The 22,122-nt window shown below is 40.8% G+C and overlaps 2 protein-coding genes and 1 non-coding gene across 5 annotated transcripts; 1 reads left to right on the top strand and 2 right to left on the bottom strand.

Annotated features, from left to right (window-relative positions):
* Positions 1-1,157: 1,157 nt before the first annotated feature.
* LOC121176997 (oxysterol-binding protein 1-like) lies at positions 1,158-12,493 on the bottom strand. 3 transcript variants are annotated; one of them, XM_041031174.1, is made up of 17 exons: positions 12,151-12,493; positions 11,083-11,255; positions 10,501-10,709; positions 10,146-10,314; positions 9,710-9,821; positions 9,275-9,458; positions 8,901-9,018; positions 8,581-8,638; positions 8,180-8,344; positions 6,848-7,093; positions 5,481-5,601; positions 5,101-5,204; positions 4,320-4,415; positions 4,015-4,202; positions 3,273-3,508; positions 3,114-3,152; positions 1,158-2,986 (listed from the first exon to the last, which is right to left on the bottom strand). In XM_041031174.1, the coding sequence occupies exons 2-17, from the start codon at positions 11,217-11,219 to the stop codon at positions 2,844-2,846; spliced, it is 2,325 nt and encodes a 774-aa protein (XP_040887108.1). In that variant the 5' UTR covers positions 11,220-11,255; positions 12,151-12,493; the 3' UTR covers positions 1,158-2,843. The 3 variants fall into 3 exon arrangements, with proteins under 3 accessions (XP_040887108.1, XP_040887109.1, XP_040887110.1); XM_041031175.1 differs by having other exon boundaries at positions 8,901-9,012; XM_041031176.1 differs by lacking the exon at positions 3,114-3,152.
* Positions 12,494-12,920: 427 nt separating this feature from the next.
* On the bottom strand, positions 12,921-13,008 carry trnar-ucu. The gene is given in 2 exon segments: positions 12,921-12,956; positions 12,972-13,008. It is a non-coding gene; the product is annotated as a tRNA-Arg (tRNA).
* An 816-nt stretch (positions 13,009-13,824) lies between these two features.
* coro1b (coronin, actin binding protein, 1B) lies at positions 13,825-21,237 on the top strand. Its single transcript, XM_041031385.1, has 12 exons — positions 13,825-14,120; positions 14,236-14,384; positions 15,651-15,856; positions 16,102-16,224; positions 16,890-17,019; positions 17,937-18,118; positions 18,255-18,374; positions 18,555-18,659; positions 18,752-18,897; positions 19,115-19,172; positions 19,318-19,656; positions 19,743-21,237. Exons 3-12 carry the CDS (start codon positions 15,653-15,655, stop codon positions 19,863-19,865), a joined length of 1,530 nt encoding a protein of 509 aa, XP_040887319.1. The 5' UTR covers positions 13,825-14,120; positions 14,236-14,384; positions 15,651-15,652; the 3' UTR covers positions 19,866-21,237.
* Positions 21,238-22,122: the final 885 nt, after the last annotated feature.

The raw sequence follows: 22,122 nt of genomic DNA, 5'->3' as shown, positions 1-22,122 counted from the left end.
TCCGGCTTTAAACTCTACGAATGTACTGTACTCTAAAGCGGCGCTGAGATTAAAGCCTGTTTATAGTCTCTTAACTAAGGAGGAAAGCCTGAGGTAAAACTGGGAGAACTGTCAGCTCCACGTTCACAAATAAGAGATGAAATGAATGACGAGGCATCCTACTGTACATCTTCCTCAGTCTGCCCTGGCCGTTACCTTTCTCTTCCCTCTCCCCCTGGCGTTTACCCTCTTCCACCCTCTCCCAGGCTTTCATGCAGTTTCACTGATTCAGCATTCCCATCCCTCCCTCTGAACAGGCTGTAGCTGCCTGTTATGCAAACTCTCACCGTCCCTCTACCACCTCTTGTCCACTGCACTGCACTGTACCACACTGTATCGTAGGCGGGGTGTGTCCTGAGTGTGATGTGGTGCATCGATTGCCTCCTTTGGTCCCAGCAGCTGTGAGGTCAGCCGAACCGTAAGCCCCTCCCCAACTTTCCCCAACTCCCCGTTTGTCTGTGCCCCATGTATAGGATGGTAGGTTCCAGTCTGCCTTTCAGAAAGTTGGCTAAAAATAAATCTGCTGGCATGACACAGCAGGAGAGGCGCCTGCGATGTGAACAGGGGAAGAAACAGCTCTTCTCGCAGGGAAAACAACGGGAACCAGCTGGAGATTCAAAGAGAACACAGACTGAAGATTAAACACTCAAGTGAAAATAGCTCATCTTAAAATCTATTTATGCTGAACGGCTTAGTGACTCATTTTCCTTTGTTCAGTGTGAGATGGCCTTTTACATGGGATATTTAGTATATAATAATGCATCCTGCTTTTTACAGTAGCCTTACCAATTCTGGATTTTAAAGGTCTGGGTCTATATTGATATTAAAACAGACAAATATTTTTGTTGAGGCCTTAAATTATTTTTTTAAAAGGATTTTACAGTTGAACAAGAGCTTACAGCCATGCCAACAGCTTTGTGAAGTAATGAAGTAATAATGAGAGAGTAGTTAAATTGATTACATCATTGGTTTCTCGTGTCATCTGGAGTCCATACTGAACAAATCAATTCCTACAGAACTGATTTGGCAAACCTACAGCTGTGTTACCTTCTCGATAACTAAAGGAAATGTTGAAACAAATAAAACTGAAGAACAGTATGCAAGGCTGTTTGTTTGACATCACAGCATTTGTTTATTACAGACTCTTCTTCTTCTTTGTTAATACAAAATACTGAACAATGTTACGTCTCCCCTCTCAGTCAAGTATGGAAACTCCCTTTTTTTTCTGAAAATGAAGACAGTCCTCTTCCTATAATATGAGAGGAACCAAAAATACCAGAAAAAAACTACTTTACAGTTATCAATACTATAATATGAATTTCTATACATTTATAAAATCATAATTATTTGCAATGCTTTTAAATTCTTTGTTTCTTTATTCTTCATTTTTAAGTACACTTACAAACAAAATTATGAAATGCACACACACATTATATCCCATGTTTTTGGTGTCAAAATGTACTTGCATATGTATGAAGTCTTCAGCAGATACACAAAGGTGTGACATTAATTTTCACCACTGCACTTCTCATTTTCTTTGCTCATTTGTTTGTTATTGTCAAAAAAAAAAATCACACCAAGTTTCCCTACACATTTAAAAACTGTTTTTACTGCCACGTAACTTAGTTACCATTCACTGTATTTGCAAAATTGCTTATTATTATTATTCCAGTGCTGTGAAAAAGGGTAATTTCATTAATTGTTATTGAATAAAACTGCACTAATGACTTCCTCAGCACTGGAACAACCTTTTCGCCATTTTGCAGCTTTGTAGTCTTTTCCGAAAGATTTCTTCAAATCTTTTCAAGTTTGTACAAGAAACCAGCAATAAATGTCAACATCATGTCCACTCCGGTGTGATGTAAATACGAGTGAGAGCAGGTCGCTCTTGTCTAAGGCGAAGAGAAACAGTGTTTAGGCCTTGCCATAATTTTCACCACCATAATTTCCACCAGGCCTTGGTAAAAAAAAAAAAAAAAAAACATTCCCTTCTAACTATAAAACATGACAGTGTAGTGGGTCAACCGGTATTCTGAACAATCATTTCTTTTTTCTTTCATTTTTTTTTTTTTTTAACTGCACAGCGGCTGTGTTGTAAAGTGATGAAAGAGCAGATATGCAGTCATACACACAAGCACACTGGAACCTTCATTACTCCATTTACATTAAGACACTAAATCAGAGAGATAAACGAGAAATGTTCGCTAACATCTTGAAGGCCACCAGTCGACATTTAAATGAAATTATTTTAATCATATTTATATATAAATGTCTATATTAACCAGGTCTTACCTCCTTTTATTTAGAGTTATTACCAAAGCACACAATGCTGAGGATGAAAATAGGAACACTACATTATCCCACAATGTGTTATCAGCACAAAACCTCTTCTGCTCCTGATCTGAGAGACTGAACAGACTTGAGCAGAGAGACTAAAAGAATGATCTACTATAGATTTGGAAGCACTGCCCATTTCATTTCCTCCCCCTTATACTCAGCCTGACCCGAGTCAAAGCAGCACAGAGATTTTCACTCCAGTCCTCACAGATGTGTGACAGCAACAAAGGGACAGATGCCAAGACTCAAGAAGACAGGAACCCAAACGGGGATAAAGGAGGCCAGAGGGAAGACCCTGCTCACTCTGGATCAGACAGCAGTGTCCGTCCTGAAGATCTCCTAGAACAGAGAGCCACTGGAGGGAAGCAGCTGTCCAAGTAGGGGACAAGCAGGCCTTTGTGGTAGTTGTCCACCAGGTGGCTTTGATGGATCAGTCTCTTCAGGGCACTTTGCAGTCAACGCAGAGGTCAAAATATGTCTGGGCAACCCTCCCAGCTGCCACGATCCTTAGCTTCCCAGTAGCCTCCCTTATAGATATGAACTTGCTCACCTGTGATGCGGTCCTCACAGCTCTCAAACCAAAGTGCCTGGTAGTTGTCATGAGGTGCGCCTGAAAGATGGAAAAACTGTGTTAACAAAATAAGCTAGGAAAAAATAAACAATCTAGATAGATGATTAGGTCAGAAATTAAAGAATAAGGAGGAGACAGTAAAAGAGACAAAAAGAGGAATACTTGCTTTTTAAGGAGGGATCAGTAAGAGAGTCCTCATCGACAGCTTTTGGAAGAGAAAAGGTGATCACAGAGATATTTTTTTACCCCTTAATTTCAAGATTTTCCCCATACAAGCTAGAGAGGAATACAGGAGAAGTAAAGCATTAACACACACTTGACTCACCTTCTTCTGATTGGCTGGAGGTGCGCTGGCTGGCGGCCTCCCTCTCTCTTTCCCGCCGGGCGCTGCGCTGCTTCTCCTCCAGCCGCTGCTTCTCGGAGTTCGCCTCGTCCCAGCGACCGTCCTCCATCAGACGCTGGTCAGGCCGGCGACGGCTGTCGGTGGGCGCCACGCCCTCCTCAAGCTCATTTAGGGTCAGAGCCAAGGCAGTGAAGTAGTACATGGTCTCTGCTCCCTCACTGTGGACAAAATACAAAAATAGGTTCCAAAACACACAGCTCTGTATGAGGTGATGCTAACCCGCCACTGAATCCACATAATCACATCATTAGCAACCAAACAGCAGCATACTAATTAAAATAAATAACCAAGTGATAAAATCAACCTGTGATTTAAAAAAAAAAGAGATAAATAAAACATCCTAGTATGTTGCATAGCAACCACCTTACAATATGATATACAATATCACTGATATTGCACCAATGCTTCACGAGGGACCTAAAAACAGTTCAAATTGGATGACATCTATAACATATATACAGCCATACTCAGCAACTTCTGCTTCTTGTCAGGCCAAACAATGTCCCTTAGCTGTGATATAGTCACAAGTTATGACCTGTCATTAACTGTTAATTAAGCGCACAGTACATTCAGTAAAGTTACACCAGCTGACGCACCTGTGAAGGACTGTTTTTGTGGCTGTTATTTATAGACCCACACCCTGTCCCGGAATTATCATACTTACGGTAGAGGGTTCCTCCTCCAGACCTCTCTGGCTTTGAGTGTCTGGTAGACCGTCTTCTGTTTGCCCTCGGTTCCATTCTCTCCACCTCGGCTGCTCTGCATCACTCTGGAGAACTCCATCTTCTCATCCCATGTCCCCGACAACACGTAGTGGGCCTTACCATCTTTGTCCATCACCACACCTGTCACCTGAAAATGGGACACAGAGGGGGTTAACAGAGGAGTGAAACATCGTGACCCCTGTGGTGTTTCAAGTATATTTTATTTTATGTCCTGAGAATCAAATCAGTCAGAGGTTTTTCTCACCTTCCTGGCCACATCTCTGGAGAAATAGCTGTAAGGAGCAAACTTCAAATGGCAGCGGTCTCCGGTGGTGTGGTTCACAACATCTATCTCTCCAGACTGGAAGGGAAACAGAAAGAAAATGTAAAGTCTGAGAGATGGGGAGATATGTGTAAATATTATATATAATATTAATATTAACTACAGTAGGAATAAAAATAACTGGAAAAGAGAAATAAAAAGGGTAATTTCAAATACAAAATAGTATTTAAATACTAAATATACAGTATGAGTATTGAAATTATAATGTGAATGGCCCGGTTTGAAGTGTGCAGTCTTTCCGTCTATAAAAATGCCAAATGCACGTCACAATGACAAGGAAACTATGAAGCAAATAAATAAATAAATCTTGTACACACTTGAGTGCAAATATGCAGGCGTTCAGGGACATGCACAGTATACTGATATCCTGCACTGATGTTGATCTACTCTTTGTTGCTGTATTGTTTCACTGACGGTAGTTGTTGCTTTTATTGGAAAACGCAAATCATGTCATACATGATTTTTTTTCATCAGTGTGAGGGAACAACTTGATTTGTCTGGTGCGTACTTCACCACTTTAGCCAAAAAAAAACAGTTATACTTTTGTCAGTTATTTTATCTATAAACATTTTTTCAGTTGTATATTGAGAAAATGTATTACAGTACTTTTCAGTAGATAAACCGCCATGATATACCACCAAGCCCTACGACATCCAGGTTGAAGTCCAGCTGGGAATCATTGCTTTAACTCTTTCAGTCTCACCTGATCGATCCACAGTTTTCCTACAATGATGTTGTGCACTGTGGTTGTAACTTTCTTCCATGTGTAGTGATTGTTGCCCTTTTCAAAGATTGCGTGAATTGTGCCTGCGCAGAAAGACAAAACGCAGACGCGAGAAACATATGAACGTCATCAAGAAAACAAACCACGTTTGTTATTCTCTATCCTCTGCCTGATAACCTAATAATAAACCAAGGTGTGACTGATACATTCTTCAGGCTTTGCTCACAGAATCTTTGTTTTGTGAACTCTTTTTGTTTTCACCGCCAGGAACTGACAGTTATGTTCACATCACACCCAACAATCTACGTCATGAGGCCTCAAGACATCGTTAGAATGTTTTGAACTGCTCCATTTCTTACCTAAAGGCATAATGGAGAGATATTTGCCCCTGAACTTGCTGGCCACAGTGATTTCTTGCCTCAGGGTCCAGCCGCGATCAGAAATCACATGATGTGCTGCTGCAGGGGGATGGTGGCTCACCTAGGACAGAGTTTTGAACAATTAATCCCTAATAGTCTGACTCACATTTAACGTGATATAATAACACTGACAGAGCTGTGAAGTATATAAATAAAAAGATTTTATACAGCAGTGCAAGAAAATCCCTGTTGTAAATCTCAAATCCAATTAAACTACTCATAAGATTTAAGAGTTTCCCCCATTTAAACCAGCTCATGAGTCTATAAGCTTATACTCTAAATAAAGCTTTCTCCACAGCTGGCTGATCACAGGATTTGCTGCCTGAATTAACAATTTATTGGATTATTTATTGGACTGGATATGTTTTCTTGTGCTTCAGGAATAGAAACCTCTCAGCCATTTTAATTTTCCAACCTTCTAAGGCAATTCTCCGTGCTAGAGTATGCCCCAAATTAAAATAAATTTCATAAAATACATTCTTTTTTTGTTTATCCTGTCTTTCATATCAAAAGACTTTTAAATGACTTGTAATATGCACTCACTGGCCACTTTATTAGGTACACCTTGCTGGTACAGGGCTGGACCCCCTTTTGCCTTCAGAACTGCTTTAATTCTTCGTGGCATAGATTTAACAAGGTGCTGGAAAAATTCCTCAGAGATATTAGTGCATATTGACATGCTGAAGGCATTTTCACCCAGAGAACTGCCGCTCACTGGATATTTTCTCTGTTTTGGACCATTGTCTGTAAACCCTATAAAATCCCTGTAGATTAGTAGTTACAGAAATATTCAGACCAGCCCGTCTGGCGCCAACAAGCACGGCATGTTCAAAGTCAATTAAATTAACTTTCCTCCCCATGCTGACGCTTGGTTTGAACTTCAGCAGTTCACCTTGATCATGTCTACATGCCTCAATGTGTTGATTTACTGCCATGTCATTGGCTGATTAGATATTTGCGTTAACGAGTGGATGAACAGGTGTACCAAATAAAGTGGCTGGTGACTGTAAAGTGTCCAAATTGTTACCACCAGTGATCTTTTATAAAAGCTACACACAGTGACATGTTAATCAGGTATTTATGACCACAACAACTAATTAAACTCTTAATTATGTTTTAGCAGTCCCCCTTTCCTGATTTGATTATCTAACACTCACTGCTAGTTTCCAGTCAAAAGGAAGTAAAACGCTCTCGAAATGCTGAATTGGCAGGACTTTTCAAGGCATCCTTCCTGATATCCATCCTTTGTTCAGTTTCACTTCCTTGCTGGAGGACATTCAGTTCTCTTGTGTTTCCTTTTCTCTCACCTGCTCACAGAGAGAGCGGTAGCCGCTCTCTCTCCGGCGGTCCAGCTCATACGTCTCGCCCAGCAGAGGGTTGAAGGGTTTGCCCGTGCGGTAAACGGTGGTCGAGTAGGAGGACACGGAGAAGGAGGCCACGTAGCACATCTGCTCCAGAGAACTCTGGCACTTGGCGGCCTTATCCAGCAGCTCGTGATACTCGAGGTCCTCCGACAACCGCTGAAGCATTGAAATGGGCTCGTTGAAATTGACCTACAGAGAGCAGAATAATTCAGATGCTACGTTAAATTGTTCATCACAACTAAAAGGACATTAAATTGATAGGGACACACTACTCAGACCAGTGACATCCTACCTGAGACCAGCAAAGGTATAATGCCAGGTGAACTCAAAATTTACAGATACTGCTCTGTTGGTTTGGTTCAGAAACCCTTTTAATAATGTGTTACAGCCAACACTTGGATCAGCTTACAGTAGGGCGTGAAAAACTCTGAGCATATTACAGTTTTTAAAAAACGGTGTAAAAAGTTTTTGCCAAAAGAAAAATGGAAAGAGGAGGGTAAATGTGTTCAATATTACAAACAGACTAGAACTGGATTTTTGATGCCAGTATCAATATTTGAGAGTTTTAAAAAATCTGATAATGTAAAAATATAGCCAATAATACTTTTTTAAAAAACAAATAACTAAATAAGCAATACATATGGAATATATGGAACACCTGGATTTGTTTTTTTTTTTTTTTATAATTGTGACCAACAAGCTTACTGCTTGTGACATGCAATAGTGTAAAAATCAACTTGTCAGTGCTCCCTGCTGGACTTGAATATGTAATGCAATTTCTTGTTACTTATCAACAATAAACACAGCAGTTGAGAAATCAGTCGGGAGTACTGTGAGCATACAAGGTCACATTATTCTGTAAATAGGCAAATCACTGCCAAAGAGACAAACCTAAATAAAGATCATAGATGTATATCTACAGAATGTCTCTGAGGTTCTTCCAAAAACACCAAACACAACCTTATGACAGCTCCGTCAGTGGGTCTGACAATGGAACTATTTTAATCATAGTTGACTTTCAAAGAATCTTGCTGACCCAGTACTGCAGACATGAAGAGGACCCGTGTTTTGATTTAACCCACATATCATATCTTTGTTTACCCTTTCAGCATGGATACTTTTCTGCTGCAACCACACAAACAAAGACATGAAAAGAGCGACTGAGGAGCAGCAAAAGAGGAGGTGAAACTTCCTGTGGTCTTTAATGGCCCGGCCAGCAAACAAACTTCCTGTGAGTCAGGCTGGATATTGAGTAACCTCTGCGGACATACTCACAGGCATCGGGATCTTGGACAGCTCTTTGCCGATGCAGTTCTTCATGATACTCCACAGGTTGAGGGAATAGTTGGGTTTGTCTGGGATGCGTGTCCGCCTCTTCTTCAAGGGCACCAGCTCCTGAGAGGAGGATTCGTGGGTCATTGCAAGAGGCTCCTCATTAAGCTGGAAGGCAGAGAGTTCTGTCAATAACTGGCATAAAAGTGACAGGAAATGATGAAGCATTAAATCACTGATTCACTGCTCAAATCAGCCATTGTTAACAAGTTTCTAATCTGATTCATGATTGCAACACAATCTTACACAGTGAAACACTGTGTATTAAATTATCACTGATAATGGTCAACAGCATTTTAATGGGGTTTTAGCTGAAAAACAGTTAACCACCCTTGGGGACATACCGACTGATCATCAGGACACATTTCACTGTTGAAACCGCTGATATTACTGCTTGACCTTCTGTAAGGGATTAAAAAACAAAGAGATTCTGTCAGTGCCTGGGAAGTTTCTGGTTAAATAAACAGAAAGCATAAAACACAAGGAACTGGATAACCCAAATCAATCGATGTGTGCAGAAGTAAAACTATGAGAACTTATCACATCATCATCAGCTTGTAGCTGGGCTACAAGGAAACAGGTAAAATAAATAATATAATGAAAACTTGGGGGAATTCACACAGAAGTTTCTTCCTAAAAATGCGGTAAACAAGGAGATACTGACTTGTGAAACTGCGGATCTGCGGGCACAGTGATAAACTCAGGAGCCTCCTCCATGGCATCAAAGAACTCATTGTCATCATCCTCATCGCTGGCCTCACCTTTACCTGGCCCAGCTGCACCTTAACAGAAAACAATCAATGAATTCTTTCAGTTCACTGCTGTGTGAACCCTACCCATGTAGAACTTCAAAAAACAATGGCCAAGCAACATTTCTGTAGGCAACAAAAAAAACAAGTGAATAGTTTAATAGAAAAAAAAATAGTACAATAAAAATAATGAATGAGCAGAGAAGAAGAGTGACATGGGACAAAAAAAGGGCTAGGAACTGTAATTTGGGAAGTGGCCAGCGTTAGGATCGGAGTATGGGTCCCGTACTTTTATTGTCTGCTGTAGCATTAGCCTGTGAAGCCCCTCTGAACGCTCGCTCCAGGTGATTGTGCTGCTTGGCTAGTTGCTCCAAAGTCTCCTCCAGCCTCACTCTCTGCTCCCGTTCTGCCTGCAGCGCCTTCTGCCATCGCTTGCTGTGAGCCTGAGCCAAAGTGAGGAAGTCTCGGCATGCCTGAGGGGCAAATCATCAAACAGGATCAGCTAGAACCGCTGAGACACAAAATTCAGTCACTGTGACCTGTTAATTTGGTCTGCACGGATTACTGATTGCATCAAGTTTACATTCTCTGAACTCAAATAAGATCAGTCCAGACAAAACAACAAGATTTATTTAAACTAGTCAGCAGGCCCACTCTCGCTTATACATTAAACATCAAAAAACAAACCAAATGTAGGTGTACTGAGAAAGGAGGTGAAACTTACATTAATCATAGCATTAGAGGTGATGCGGAACAGTGTGGCCCTTTCTGTGACCTGACGAATCTTATCACCAGCCTCTCCAGTCAGACGTAAACTGTCCAGTTCTGATAAAGACCTAAATAAATATTAAAATGTACAATATGAATTAACAATCGGGACAATATACCATCAATTTACTGTATATAAAACCCTGAGCCTCTAATTTTATTATTCATTATTGCCTCTGGGTTTATTATTTCAACTCATGCTGTATTGTCTTTTCATTCATTCAGTGCAACATCACACCTTAAAATAGTATATGATCATCAAAGAAACAAGATCTTGATGTGATAATCTGGACAAACTGATGTTAAACTTTTTTTAGTTAAGACAGAAGAGATGTGAGAAACATATTACACGTTTGCTTGAGGTCTAAAGCAAAAACAAAGTAAAGCCTGACCTCTGGAGGGCAGAGCCATGCTTTGAGATCAGGTCGTTGCACGTGCTGAGATCCTCCACCTTGCTGCCTAGCGTTCTGAGAGCAGACTGGACTTCTGAATTCTGCGACCCACCACCTTGTCCAGGCGCCACCGGTGCAGATGATGGTGAGAAGTCATCCCCAGAGTCATCTATTGACAATAAAAACAACCACAGTGGAAAAAGAAATCAGTTTAAAAGACTTGGAGGGAAAAAAACACACATCTGCCACTGACATAACTTCACTTTGCATTTTAAAAGACTCACAGAGCAAGAAAACTGCATACATTTTTCTTCTGCCAGCTCTTCACATCCTCCTGTGTGTTTGTGTGTTTTACCTGACTCAGCCTGCATGCGTGCCGCCTTTGCTTTGGCCAGCTCGAGGGCAGTGATCCAGCGTTGACGTTCTACTTCACAGCTGGCCTTCAGGTGATACGTCTGTGCTCCACCATTGGATATGACAAAGTTGCAAGCGTCATCCACAGTGATAGTTGCTGTGGCCAAGTTGATTGTGCCCCGACATGTGTGGCCCATCTCCGCCTGGGTCCTAATATTCAGAAGAATTTGATTTGAGTTTTTGATAAAAAATGTAAACATTTAGAAAAAACTGTGGCTATAACTGAAGTCATTTTTCCTGTTTTTGGGGGTCTCTAACACCCAGTTCTATTACTTATTTGACAGCTATCCTACAGAGATTGTAACATTCCCTCAGATTTAATCTGACAAGAACATTTATTTGAATAAAAGAGACACATGACGAAGAGAGGCTAATTGTATTAATCATTCACTTGACATGTGATCAGCAGTTTGCTGTGTGCAATTAAACACGAGTTACTGAGGATCACTGCTGAGGAACTTCTCTCACATTGTCAAGGATACATCCTTTCTTTTTGTTATCTGTGTTCTGCAGGAAAGTGTACCTGTAATATGACAACAGCCCATTGCTCAGGACAAACCATCTCCGCTGATAACCCTTGATGTAATTTGTCCACTTGAACACCCATCCTTTGTATGTATCGCCAGCTGGGGTTGGAGTGGGGGTCTTGGCCTCCGACATCACAGCCCCCAAAATCAAAATACAGATTTGAGGAACCTTAAAGGGAAAATTACAGTTAGAATTTACCTGATACAGCATATGCTTGTAAGCAAATATAGCACAAATTCACTGGTTCTAACTTTACAAATGTAAAAATTTACAGTTTTTCTTAGTCTTCAATGATATCAAACTTAATATCTTTATGGGCTTTATGACATTGCAACGGGTTTCACAATAGAAAGTGTCCTATTTTCTGACATTTTATGATCCAAATAATTAAGCATGAAAATAATCAGCCGACTACCTGATAACGAAAGTATTTGTTTATCGCATTCAGTTCAACATTTCACACAACATTTATATGAATCATTATTGGTGGTTGATATTGATCTTTCAGTGTGGCAGGACAGGTCAAAGGTTAACTCTAGGATCAATACAGATTCACTACTGACACATTTTACAGACAAACCTCGTGTTTAAACCTGTGAATGTTCATAAAACAGTTGCCGACGTCTGATTAAAACATGTAATTAATGTAATTATGTCTTTTAATTAGATATAAACTAACAATAATTAATTGACTAATTGACGCAGAACTCGTGACTTTAGACTCTGTCATTCTAGTTGGGTTTTGGAGGAAATGTGACGGCTGTATAATAAATATCACAAAGAAAACCAGATAATAAAAACTCAAAATTAATAAAGCTCATTAACAGCATGACACCAGAAGCTAGTCACCGTTAGCTGCAGCAAGGCTAAGTGGCAGTCATGGCAATAATAGCTCAATATTGCTCGAACATGGGCTAAAGGGAAGAAACACCAGCTGACATGTTTGCACGAAGTTTACCAGCTGACGTGTACATATTTACAACACAGTGCATGCAAGATACGCCGCGAAACAACCATTAGCTCAGTTGCTAACTTTCAAACTCGCCGATGGCTAAATATTTACCTTGACGTGTCCGAAATGTGAGATCAGGCAACCAGACACCCGGTGAAGTCACAGCTAACTTTGACACCCATACGCTACTGTGCCTAGCTGAAGAGGCTAACTAGCTAACTGACCAAGACGGGACAACTAGTGATGAAAACAACTAAGCGGGAGACGTCGACGACAACAGTAATGGGACTGTAAAATAAAGTGACACCAACAAATTTCATTTGTATCCCTCAAAACTCGTGTATATAATGTTCATTCTACAGCTGCGTACACCGACAAGACTCTAAAGCTAGCTAGCTACATCTAACTAGCCTAACGCTAGCTCGCTGGTTACACCCGGTGCAACACTATTTGGTCCCGTACAGAAACACAAAGATAGCTAGTTTCCTGGTGGCAGCGTCAAGTTAACCAATGTCAACGCTTGGCCGGATGAAATCAGCGTTTTGTCTCCAAAGTATTGACCGATGCTCCTGCTTTGTCAAGTTCCTTCCTTTATTTTGTCTCAAGAAAGAGTTTTATTTTGAAGGATCTAAACGGAAAGCTACTTTGATTTTACCTGGCTAACTTGATACGTTCAGCTAAACTAGCTTAGCCAATATTAGCTTCATAATGCTAAGCAGTTTTATCACTCTGGTTCACATAAAATTACATTAAAATATGGTATAATTTTAGCACATAATTACTGCAGATAGTAGTCGACTTAAATAATTGTAGAGGACCAAACTGCTGAGTTGAGTAACAGTTTAAATGCTGGTCTCATTGTAAACCAGCAACGAAAAATGCGACTCCGGTGGGACTCGAACCCACAACCTTTGAATCACTTCATCTATGCCTAGAAGTCCAATGCGCTATCCATTGCGCCACGGAGCCACCTGTTGCACACTTCTCGTCAGAGAGTATTTAAACTTACTAAAACTAATACCGCTGTCCCTTAGTTTTCTGAGACGATGTGTCTTTGGTATCAACTGCGAATACTGCCCTTCTCTTCTCTTCAGAGCAGAGCTTCATGTGGACCAATTCTAATGAGCCTGCTATGTCCCATACTAAAACGCTGAGTGGCGCTGAAGGTCCATAAAATGTTCAACACATTCAGCGGTATCAAGTCCACCATAATAATTAACAGGATGTTATTACGTCTACTTGTAGTTATTGGCTGACAAATAATGGAAAAGTGCTGATAGGAGGAATCCGATGTAACCTTGTGATTTCAGTTAATATTTAATTACGATTCTCGTGGCTGTGATCTTATTCTCTAATTCTTTATTATTATTATTATTATTATTATTATTGTTTTCTTCTGCTTAACATTTTTGTAAACTAATGAAAATGTACTTTAATTTTAATATCTAAAGTATTAGAAATGAAATTACTATATGTCATCATATCGTTACATTATTACTGATGTATTAACGTAAAGGCACAATTTTATTGTTGTCAAAATAGATTTCTTTCAGAAGCCATACTTGCATTTACTGTCGGATTGTTTTAATTATAGCAAAGCATCATATTTTTACTAATGATATTAAACTGTAGTTAATGTACTTTGTTCCATTTGTACCGCAGCAAAAGTCAAGTTTCCAAAAACTAGCACAAAATGAAAATTGTTCCACGCATGCGCACTGCGGACACCTACATTCATAGCTGTTACTGTAATTAGTTGCCTTGTACATTAAATTAGTTATTATTTCAGTTGCAGTGTTTTTTGCAGGCGCGTCCACATCCGCTCCTGCAGACAGGGCTCTGGATGGAAACGGGTGATAACCCTCTTGACTCCTGCGTGTCTCTGACATATCCTGCCAGGAGCGGAAGTGTCTGGGATTCCGCCCGATCCATCTTTCCAAAACAGTCGTTCGTAAAGGGAGACGGAGGCGAGCGTCGTCTGTATCCCTTCCCACACCATCATCGCCCTCAGCCGGGCTCCAGTCAGTGTCGCTGCGCTGCCAGTTCATGCGGATACATCGGCACGGGACATGCTCTGTCAGGTTCGGCTCTTACTATAGCACACATGCGTAATAACTGACAAACCAACAGGAGAATGGCCGAAAATGAGGCGATAACAATTCGGATGGGTCTTTATTTCTAATGGATTTGTTATAGGTCTGCGCAGTCGACGAGAAAGCCTGCCTGGACACAGGAGAGGATTAAGTTACTGCTGCTGGCGGCGGATTATTTTATTGGCCTCCTCCTGTCACGCCCGAGTCTTTGGTGATCCTTTTTCCAATTAAGAGAGGCCTTTCAAAAGCCAGGTATGCTGTTGTCGAAAATAATAACCGTGCCGTTTCATTGCAATGTCTCAGTGTGGGATTAACTACGCATAAATACACATCCTTTGTTGCTGCAAACTGGTTATTACTATTTGCAAAACCACATTTCTTTGTGTTGTGTGCAGACAACAATGCAATACCTCATTTACATGGTGTAGGAATGCCGTGTGGCTATTTTGTGATACTAAAGCAGGATGTTTAAAAAAATATGCAATAGGGGCACATTATTTAGAAACACAGACCTACATAGCTATGGATGTGTTTCAGTTTACAAAACAGATTATGAATTTGGGGAAGTTTTATCCTCACAAGCAAAAAAAAAAAAGACTGTAGACTATAGCCTGCATACCTGCTAACATACAATTTGCTTTGACAACTGTGAAGTATTAGGTAGATGGCATATAGAGTTACTGGCTCCCCTGCCTCAGCAGCTCTGGCCGCCCAACCCCCTTCCCCTCACTGCCACAGCATGTTTTGGTTTCAGGCGGATCATGCCCTTTTGTCCACTGAAGCCTGACTGTACTTTTCAGGACAGACTCCCAGTATGAAAGAATTTGCCTGCTGTTTTGACAACCCCCTTTTCTCTTTCACTGACAGACTGAAGATGTCGGGGATTTACAGAATAAATTGTAGAATAAGGGAATGCACTATGAATTTAATCAGACATCTTTGTTCATACGTTTAACTTTTTGGGACTCTATGTTGGTGACTAAAACCAACATTTTAACAAAGCACGTATATCTGGTTTATGCAAAGCATTTGGCCCATCCCACACAGGCACAAAAGTACATCAAAAGTATAATTAGACATTTTCCATGTTACACATGTAAAAAAAAAAAAAAAACTACACGAAACACATAATTTATAACATTTTAAGTATTTCTATAATCTTTCTATGTGCAAAAATTCTAATAAATTGGACACTTAACATCAGTTGCTTGTTTTGTCCAACCAATAATCATGTCATGTCATCATCTGCCACATATCTGGGCACAGGCCCAGGTCGCGGGGGCAGCTCCTGCCCAGTCCACAATGTACTGAAGTTCTACAGCACCTCCCTCAGGTGGGGAGCCCATGGGAGGTGGTGCTGTCCGGAGTGGGGCTCAAACCCATGAGCCCTAGAGATTAAGTCTCGTGCTCTACCAACTGAGCTAACCGGGCAGCCCAACCAACAGTCTAAGACACTAGAACCTGAACCTGAATTTACCTTCCAATTCAAATGTGACTTCTTTTCTCTCTGCCCCACAGATATGTCTTTCAGGCGAGGTGTGGTCAGGCAGAGCAAATTCCGCCATGTTTTTGCCCAGGCGTGGAAAGCCGAGCACTGCATCGACGACGTCAGAGTGTCCCGCGTTACGTGGGACAGTCCCCTTTGTGCAGTGAACCCCAAATTCATCGCTGTTATAATCGAAGCAGGCGGAGGAGGAGCCTTCCTGGTTGTTCCGATCGGCAAGGTTCGACCATCTCTGCACTGCATTCAGAATCAGATAAACAGCGGATCAATAATTTTAAAAGCCTCAGTCTCTTGTTTCCTGTCTTCCAATCTGCTAAGAGCATTTTCTCACGCCATTCATGGCTTATGCATATGCAGCACTTCAACAGACTAATACCGGACAAAGGTTATACTCCTGTAATATGTTAAAGTTTCTCCAGGAACTTGTCACAGTGTCACAACTTTGTCTCTCTGTTTTTCCCACAGAGCGGTAGAATCGATCAGTCCTGTCCAACAGTGTGCGGCCATGCAGCACCGGTGCTGGACATCCAGTGGTCTCCTCATGATGACAATATCATTGCAAGTGCCTCAGAGGACTTCACAGTAAAGGTAGCTTAACTTTTTGGAGGTTTGCCGTCCTGCTGGTGGTTTGTGGCACTTTATCTTTATTGGTAGCATCTACGGTCACATATGCCACAAGCTACTGTTGCACAAACAGACCACAGTTGGGTAGAGTAAGCCTCTGACAGTGATTTCCCCTTTACTTAGAGGAAGAAATGAAAATGCTGTTCCGTAGGCTTTTTTTTGTGTTCCAGTTAATAGAATAAAAATGTGAGAAGATTAGAGAGGCTAAGTGCTCAGCTTCTTTCACATGCAGTAAATCCAGAGAACCTTAATGGAATAGTTTGGCCTTTTTGGGAAATGCTTCTTGCTTTCTTGTTGAGAATTTAATCGAACTGCACAGTAATTGTTAAGCTACAGCCAGGAAACGGTTTGCCTAACTCAGAAACAAAGAGTGGAAACAGGGAAAACAGCTAGCCTGGTTCTGTCCAGAGTTAACTAATTCCTCCTACATGCACCTCTGAAACTCTCTATTTAATGTGTTATATCTTGTTTGATTTTTTTGTACAAAAACGTAAAGTGTAAAATTACACTTTTTTGTGGCCGAGAATAAATTCTGTGAGCCAGTATTGTGGCTTAAAACCTGAAGATATTCTACATCAAATCATGTTGCTTTGCTTAAATAAATGCCTCTTGTGTCCTGTTGTTTGTAGGTGTGGCAGATCCCAGATGGGGGCCTGACAAGTCCAATGACTGAGGCTATTGTGACCCTCGAGGGCCACAGTAAAAGAGTGGGCATCCTGGCTTGGCACCCTACTGCCTTCAACATCCTCCTAACTGCAGGTAGCGGCATTGGTCACATTCTGGCACCACAAATTGGTTGCATGAAAAACTACGTGGATTGTCGGTGACTTCGAGATCGCTCGATTAACTTTTTTATTTGTGCACCGTAGAGAGCCTGGTTTATAAATTAAGCTGTGCGACCGTGTGGTTTATATGTTGTTTTGCATACATTTACATAAAAACGATGATCTCAAATGGCACACGTAAGCAGACCACGTGAAAGGGACATATGTCATCCATATGTCATCCTTTCAAAATGCAGATCAACTTTGCCTCGTAACAAAATTCAAGAAAAGAGTTGTATAGCTCTCCGTTTGTAAATAGTGAGAGTTGAAGGACAGCTCTAATCTTACTGTGCTGGTGTTCAGTGACAGCCAGTTCAAATACTACTGCATTATACAAGCCAGGAGTTGGATGTCCCCCCACAGACATTCATAGCGTGCAGTGCAAGTTTAAAGGAGAATGTGATTAACCTGCAAAATAATTACACTTTGCTGCAGCAGCACTACAATGCAACATATTCTAACTAACTTACTAGTAGGTGCCTTACTTCTGTCATTCAAGTTGCTACAGAGACATGTTGTTGAACTATAATGATGTTTTTACAGATTACAAGGCCAACATAACAACACTGCTGCTTCTTAAATCAATTAGACCACATTACTCTGGTTCTCAGAAACCTCCACTGGCTGCCTGTTGCTTTTACAACCATGCCAGTTTTACGTCTTAGTAGCCAAAGTGCTTAATGACCTTGCTCCACAGTACCTATCAGGCAGCCTCTGTTTACAAACCCAGCAGATCAGTCAGGTCACAAGGTGCCAGTCTCCTTTATGTTCTTTCATTCAGCATTTATGCATTTAAAGAACTGAAAAACCTGCCTCCTGAACTTAGACTTTGGATGTTGTCTCTCTGTTCAGGCTGTGATAATGTCATATGCGTGTGGAATGTGGGGACGGGGGAGCTTGTGTACCAGCTGAGTGATGCCCATCCAGACCTGATCTACAGCGTCAGCTGGAACAAGGATGGCAGTGCTGTCTGTACCGTCTGCAAAGACAAGGCCCTGCGCGTTATTGACCCACGAAGAGGCACCGTCCTCAAGGTTATTTGAATTTTTGCAATGTGTGCATTTGCTTACAGAAGAGGTTATATGATTGTACGTCATGCATGAACACATCCTGAACAGTAAAGTAGTCTTCTCATGCTCCATTATCCTTTGTCTCTAATTGTTCTCCTAGGTGAGAGAGAAGGTCCATGATGGTACCAGGCCCATGAGAGCTGTGTTCCTCTCAGATGGGAAGATCCTGACCACAGGCTTCAGCCGTATGAGTGAGAGACAGCTGGCACTGTGGGATACCGTAAGTCTCTTGTCTTACAAGTATCCCATGGAATCATATTCGTATTGGAAAATTCTTCTGTGCACAATTCAGTGCCAATGTTAAGTCTCAGTGCAGAAAATAAATGTGTGCTTCATTTAGCCAGGCTGAGAATAAAGTTTGGGTTTGATCAAATCAAGGTTTGTTTTTTTTTTCTTACAGAAAGATCTCTCTGAGCCAATGGCTGTACAAGAAATGGATACAAGTAATGGAGTTCTTCTACCCTTTTATGACCCTGATACAAACATGGTCTACCTGTGTGGAAAGGTATAAGCTCAGGATTGTATGGCAAACACAGATTCACCCAGCTGGTAATGTTTAGTTTGATTTTCATTTTTTTTTAATCTTCTGGCTTTCAGGGGGACTGCACCATCCGGTATTTCGAGGTGACAGATGAATCTCCGTATGTTCACTTTCTCAGCTTATACAGCAGCAAAGAGCCTCAGAGAGGGGCAGGCTTTCTTAGTAAAAGAGGTGTGGACGTCAACAAGTGTGAAATTGCCAGGTAAGTATAATACTGTATGTATGGTCATGCTCATTTTACAGTAAGGCTGGCAAAATTCTAGTTAATTCATCCTATGAACAGGTATTGCCTGTTTCCAAGCAGATACCTTATTACTGTGTGCCTCCACTGTTGTCTGTAAATAATTAAAAGCACAATATTCAGCCACACTGTTGTTCTGTTGCTTAACAAGGTTTCTCTAATTTCTGCTCTGTTGTAGGTTCTACAAACTGCATGAAAGGAAAGTAGAACCCATCTCTATGACTGTACCACGGAAGGTAAGTTCATTTACAGTAAAAAAATAAAAAGCAAATTTCAGAAATAGAATTCTAAGTGCTCTGCATACAGAAGAAATCTATCCATACATACAATAAAAACACTTATACTTACTTATAGTACTCTAATTCCATCTTGCCTCTCCAGTCAGATCTGTTCCAGGGAGACCTGTACCCAGACACAGCCAGCTTAGAGCCAGCTCTCCTGGCTGATGAATGGATAGCTGGGCAGGATGCACCACCACTGCTGGTCTCCCTGAGTGGTGGTTACACGGCTCCTCCATCCAAGCACAGAGACACCCTCAGGAGCAAGCCCAAACTCGTCTCACAGGACTCTGGGACCGGGGCCACCCCGCCTTCAGCTGGCAATGTAGCTGCTCCAACATCTACACCTACCTCTGCCGCCAAGGAGACAGAAGAAGAGGTGCCACAGCCACGAGTAGCCACGAAAGAGACAGATGGAAATACTGACAGGCCGAAGAGAGAGGTGAGTCAACTGATGAGAGATGTTGTCCTTAATATTGTTTTTTTTATGCTCATAGTCATTATTTTTACTTTCCTCTCTCCTTTCAGGACGATGTGTTGAACGAGTTGTTAGCAGAAATGAAGGCTTTACGTGCCGTCGTACTCGCTCAGAACCAGAGAATCGAGCTGCTCGAGAGGCAGCTGGCTCGGATTGAAGATGGGGATGTATGAGGAAGTAGGAGATTCACTACATTTGGAGGGCATTCTTTCTAAATCCATAGACCATAGCCTTACTAGAATCAACAGTTCCTTAAGCTGTGTGAGTGGGAGAATGTAGTGTAGGGTAGCAAGTAACTGTGAATCACAGTTGCTTACAACTAGGCCAAGTTGCAATGAAAATAAAACCACAGTTCTGCAACCAATGTCTCTGCAATTGTTTTCCAGGTTGTAGTTGAGAACGGGGTGTCATCTGCATAGACTGAAATTTAAGACTGACATAATGTTTGGTTTTACATATGAAGGAGTATTGTAGCAGCTATTTGGTGGTGCATATAGTGCAGCTTTGAGCTTTGCAAAATCCACGTGTTAATTTTGAAGGGCTGTGAAGGAGTTACAGCAGCACCATTGCCTCAAATTAATGCACAAAGCAGGACACAGCGTTATATTAAAGCTGCTGACATTCTATAGCAAAGCAATTAAGTACCTCTAATATAACTGTTTTCTCTGACGCACTCACAAATATAAGCATTAGGGCTATTTAATCAGGTAGTTAAAGCTGCTAAACTGTGACTTCATATCAGACCCCCGGTTGTTAACTCACTGTTATACTTTTGCTTTATTATACTACTTCATGATAGGACATTGTGTGTAAGGTTAATGGTAGGAAAATCTTTTGGTACACAAATCATGATCTTGACAGAGAGAATTGTGTGAATGATAGCTGTTGAGAGCGTAGCTAAGTATCTATGTGTATCGTAATTGTGTGTACTCTTTGCAATGAAATGGTAACACTTGTGATTTTGTACCTCATGTTGTTTTCTGTCACATCATGAGGCAAGATATATGTCCACATTAACATTAAAATAGAAATATGCAGACGTGCTCTTTACCTTCTTTTGACGTGTGTAAAGAAGCAGGATCTCTGCTGAGTTTTTTCAAGACCTCTTAACTTTTTACTTTTTAATCATTGTTTCACATACAAATATAACGTTAATACCAGTTACACTACAAAGTACATTAAATATATTGAAATGATCAGTCCAGAAAAGTGTTTGCAGCCAAATAAAAGAGGAAGATGAAGTTACAATGAAATGTGGAACATTATATACAGTTTGCAGTTATATTTGTATTGGTGTTAAAGATCTTAGCTCTATTCAGTTTTTTTTTTAGCTTTGTGTTTTTTGCCATTCCATTTAGAGGCACTGACCTGTTACGTGTCCATCAGTCAATTATAGTGCAACAATGGTACATTCCACATCAATCCCTTTATTACTCCAATTGTAATTTATATGTCTTTATGCACTGACCTCTTAACACTAACTGTAAAACTAGTAGCATTGTAAATGAAACTACATTGTGAAAGCTCAATAAAGATTCATTCCTCCTTTGTATTAACTGAATGGCTTTTTGTTTACACTGAGAAATTTTCTGTTTATGATCTGATCTAATCTGATCATTTTTATGGTTTCTCTGGTTATTTATAGATCATATTTATAGAGTTAAAGTAGACTATGTGGAGGCTCCACAAAATCTTAAAACTCACACCACAACAAAGATGATTTTTGGCATCTTATTTGGGTTTAAAATTGTATATATTTGACAGCAGTTTCACACTGCAGTTGCTCTCCCTCTGTGAGTAAAAACTGTTCACAATTGCGCACCAGACAGTGGCACAAACGTTCTTCAAAGGGAAATGCAGTGTTAAAGTACAGTGCGGATTTCTGAGTGCAGGGGCTGTCGCGGCCTGGCCACTGAAGCACAAACAGGATGTGGCTGACTCCTTTCAGAAGCCATCTAACCAGCTTTTGATCTTGCTGCACTGTTGGTGCAGAGGCTCAAAGGTTTAACTAAGTTCATGCAATTGTAGCATTTGATAAAAGTTTGAAGTTTGAAAACTTTTTTCACATATCTTGACATGGCACCTTTGTGCTTTGAGGTGCTGACAGAAATGACAGTAGAAGGTGAAATGTCTCACAAGAAACATAGCATACTGTCTCGTACATTTCTGGTCAGGTACATATGGACTTAAAATATGCTTAATATATGTTGCATAATGCAACGTGCACCTGTGCTGCAGGCTCAAAGTGACAGAAGTAAACTTTGCAGTGCAAAAAATTCAAATGTGTATTCCTTCCTCTTTCCATAAATAATTGTTATTTTTTTAACTGTTCTTTCCACCACACCCTGCTTGAATTTGTCTTTAATCTGTGTTGTCACCCTCTTCAGCCTATATGTTTCCATCTCATCTGATCTGGTTTCATCAAACTTT

This window comes from Toxotes jaculatrix, chromosome 23 (genome assembly GCF_017976425.1).
Source record: "Toxotes jaculatrix isolate fToxJac2 chromosome 23, fToxJac2.pri, whole genome shotgun sequence".
NCBI lineage: Eukaryota > Metazoa > Chordata > Actinopteri > Toxotidae > Toxotes > Toxotes jaculatrix.
This window is presented reverse-complemented; position numbering and strand designations above follow the sequence as displayed.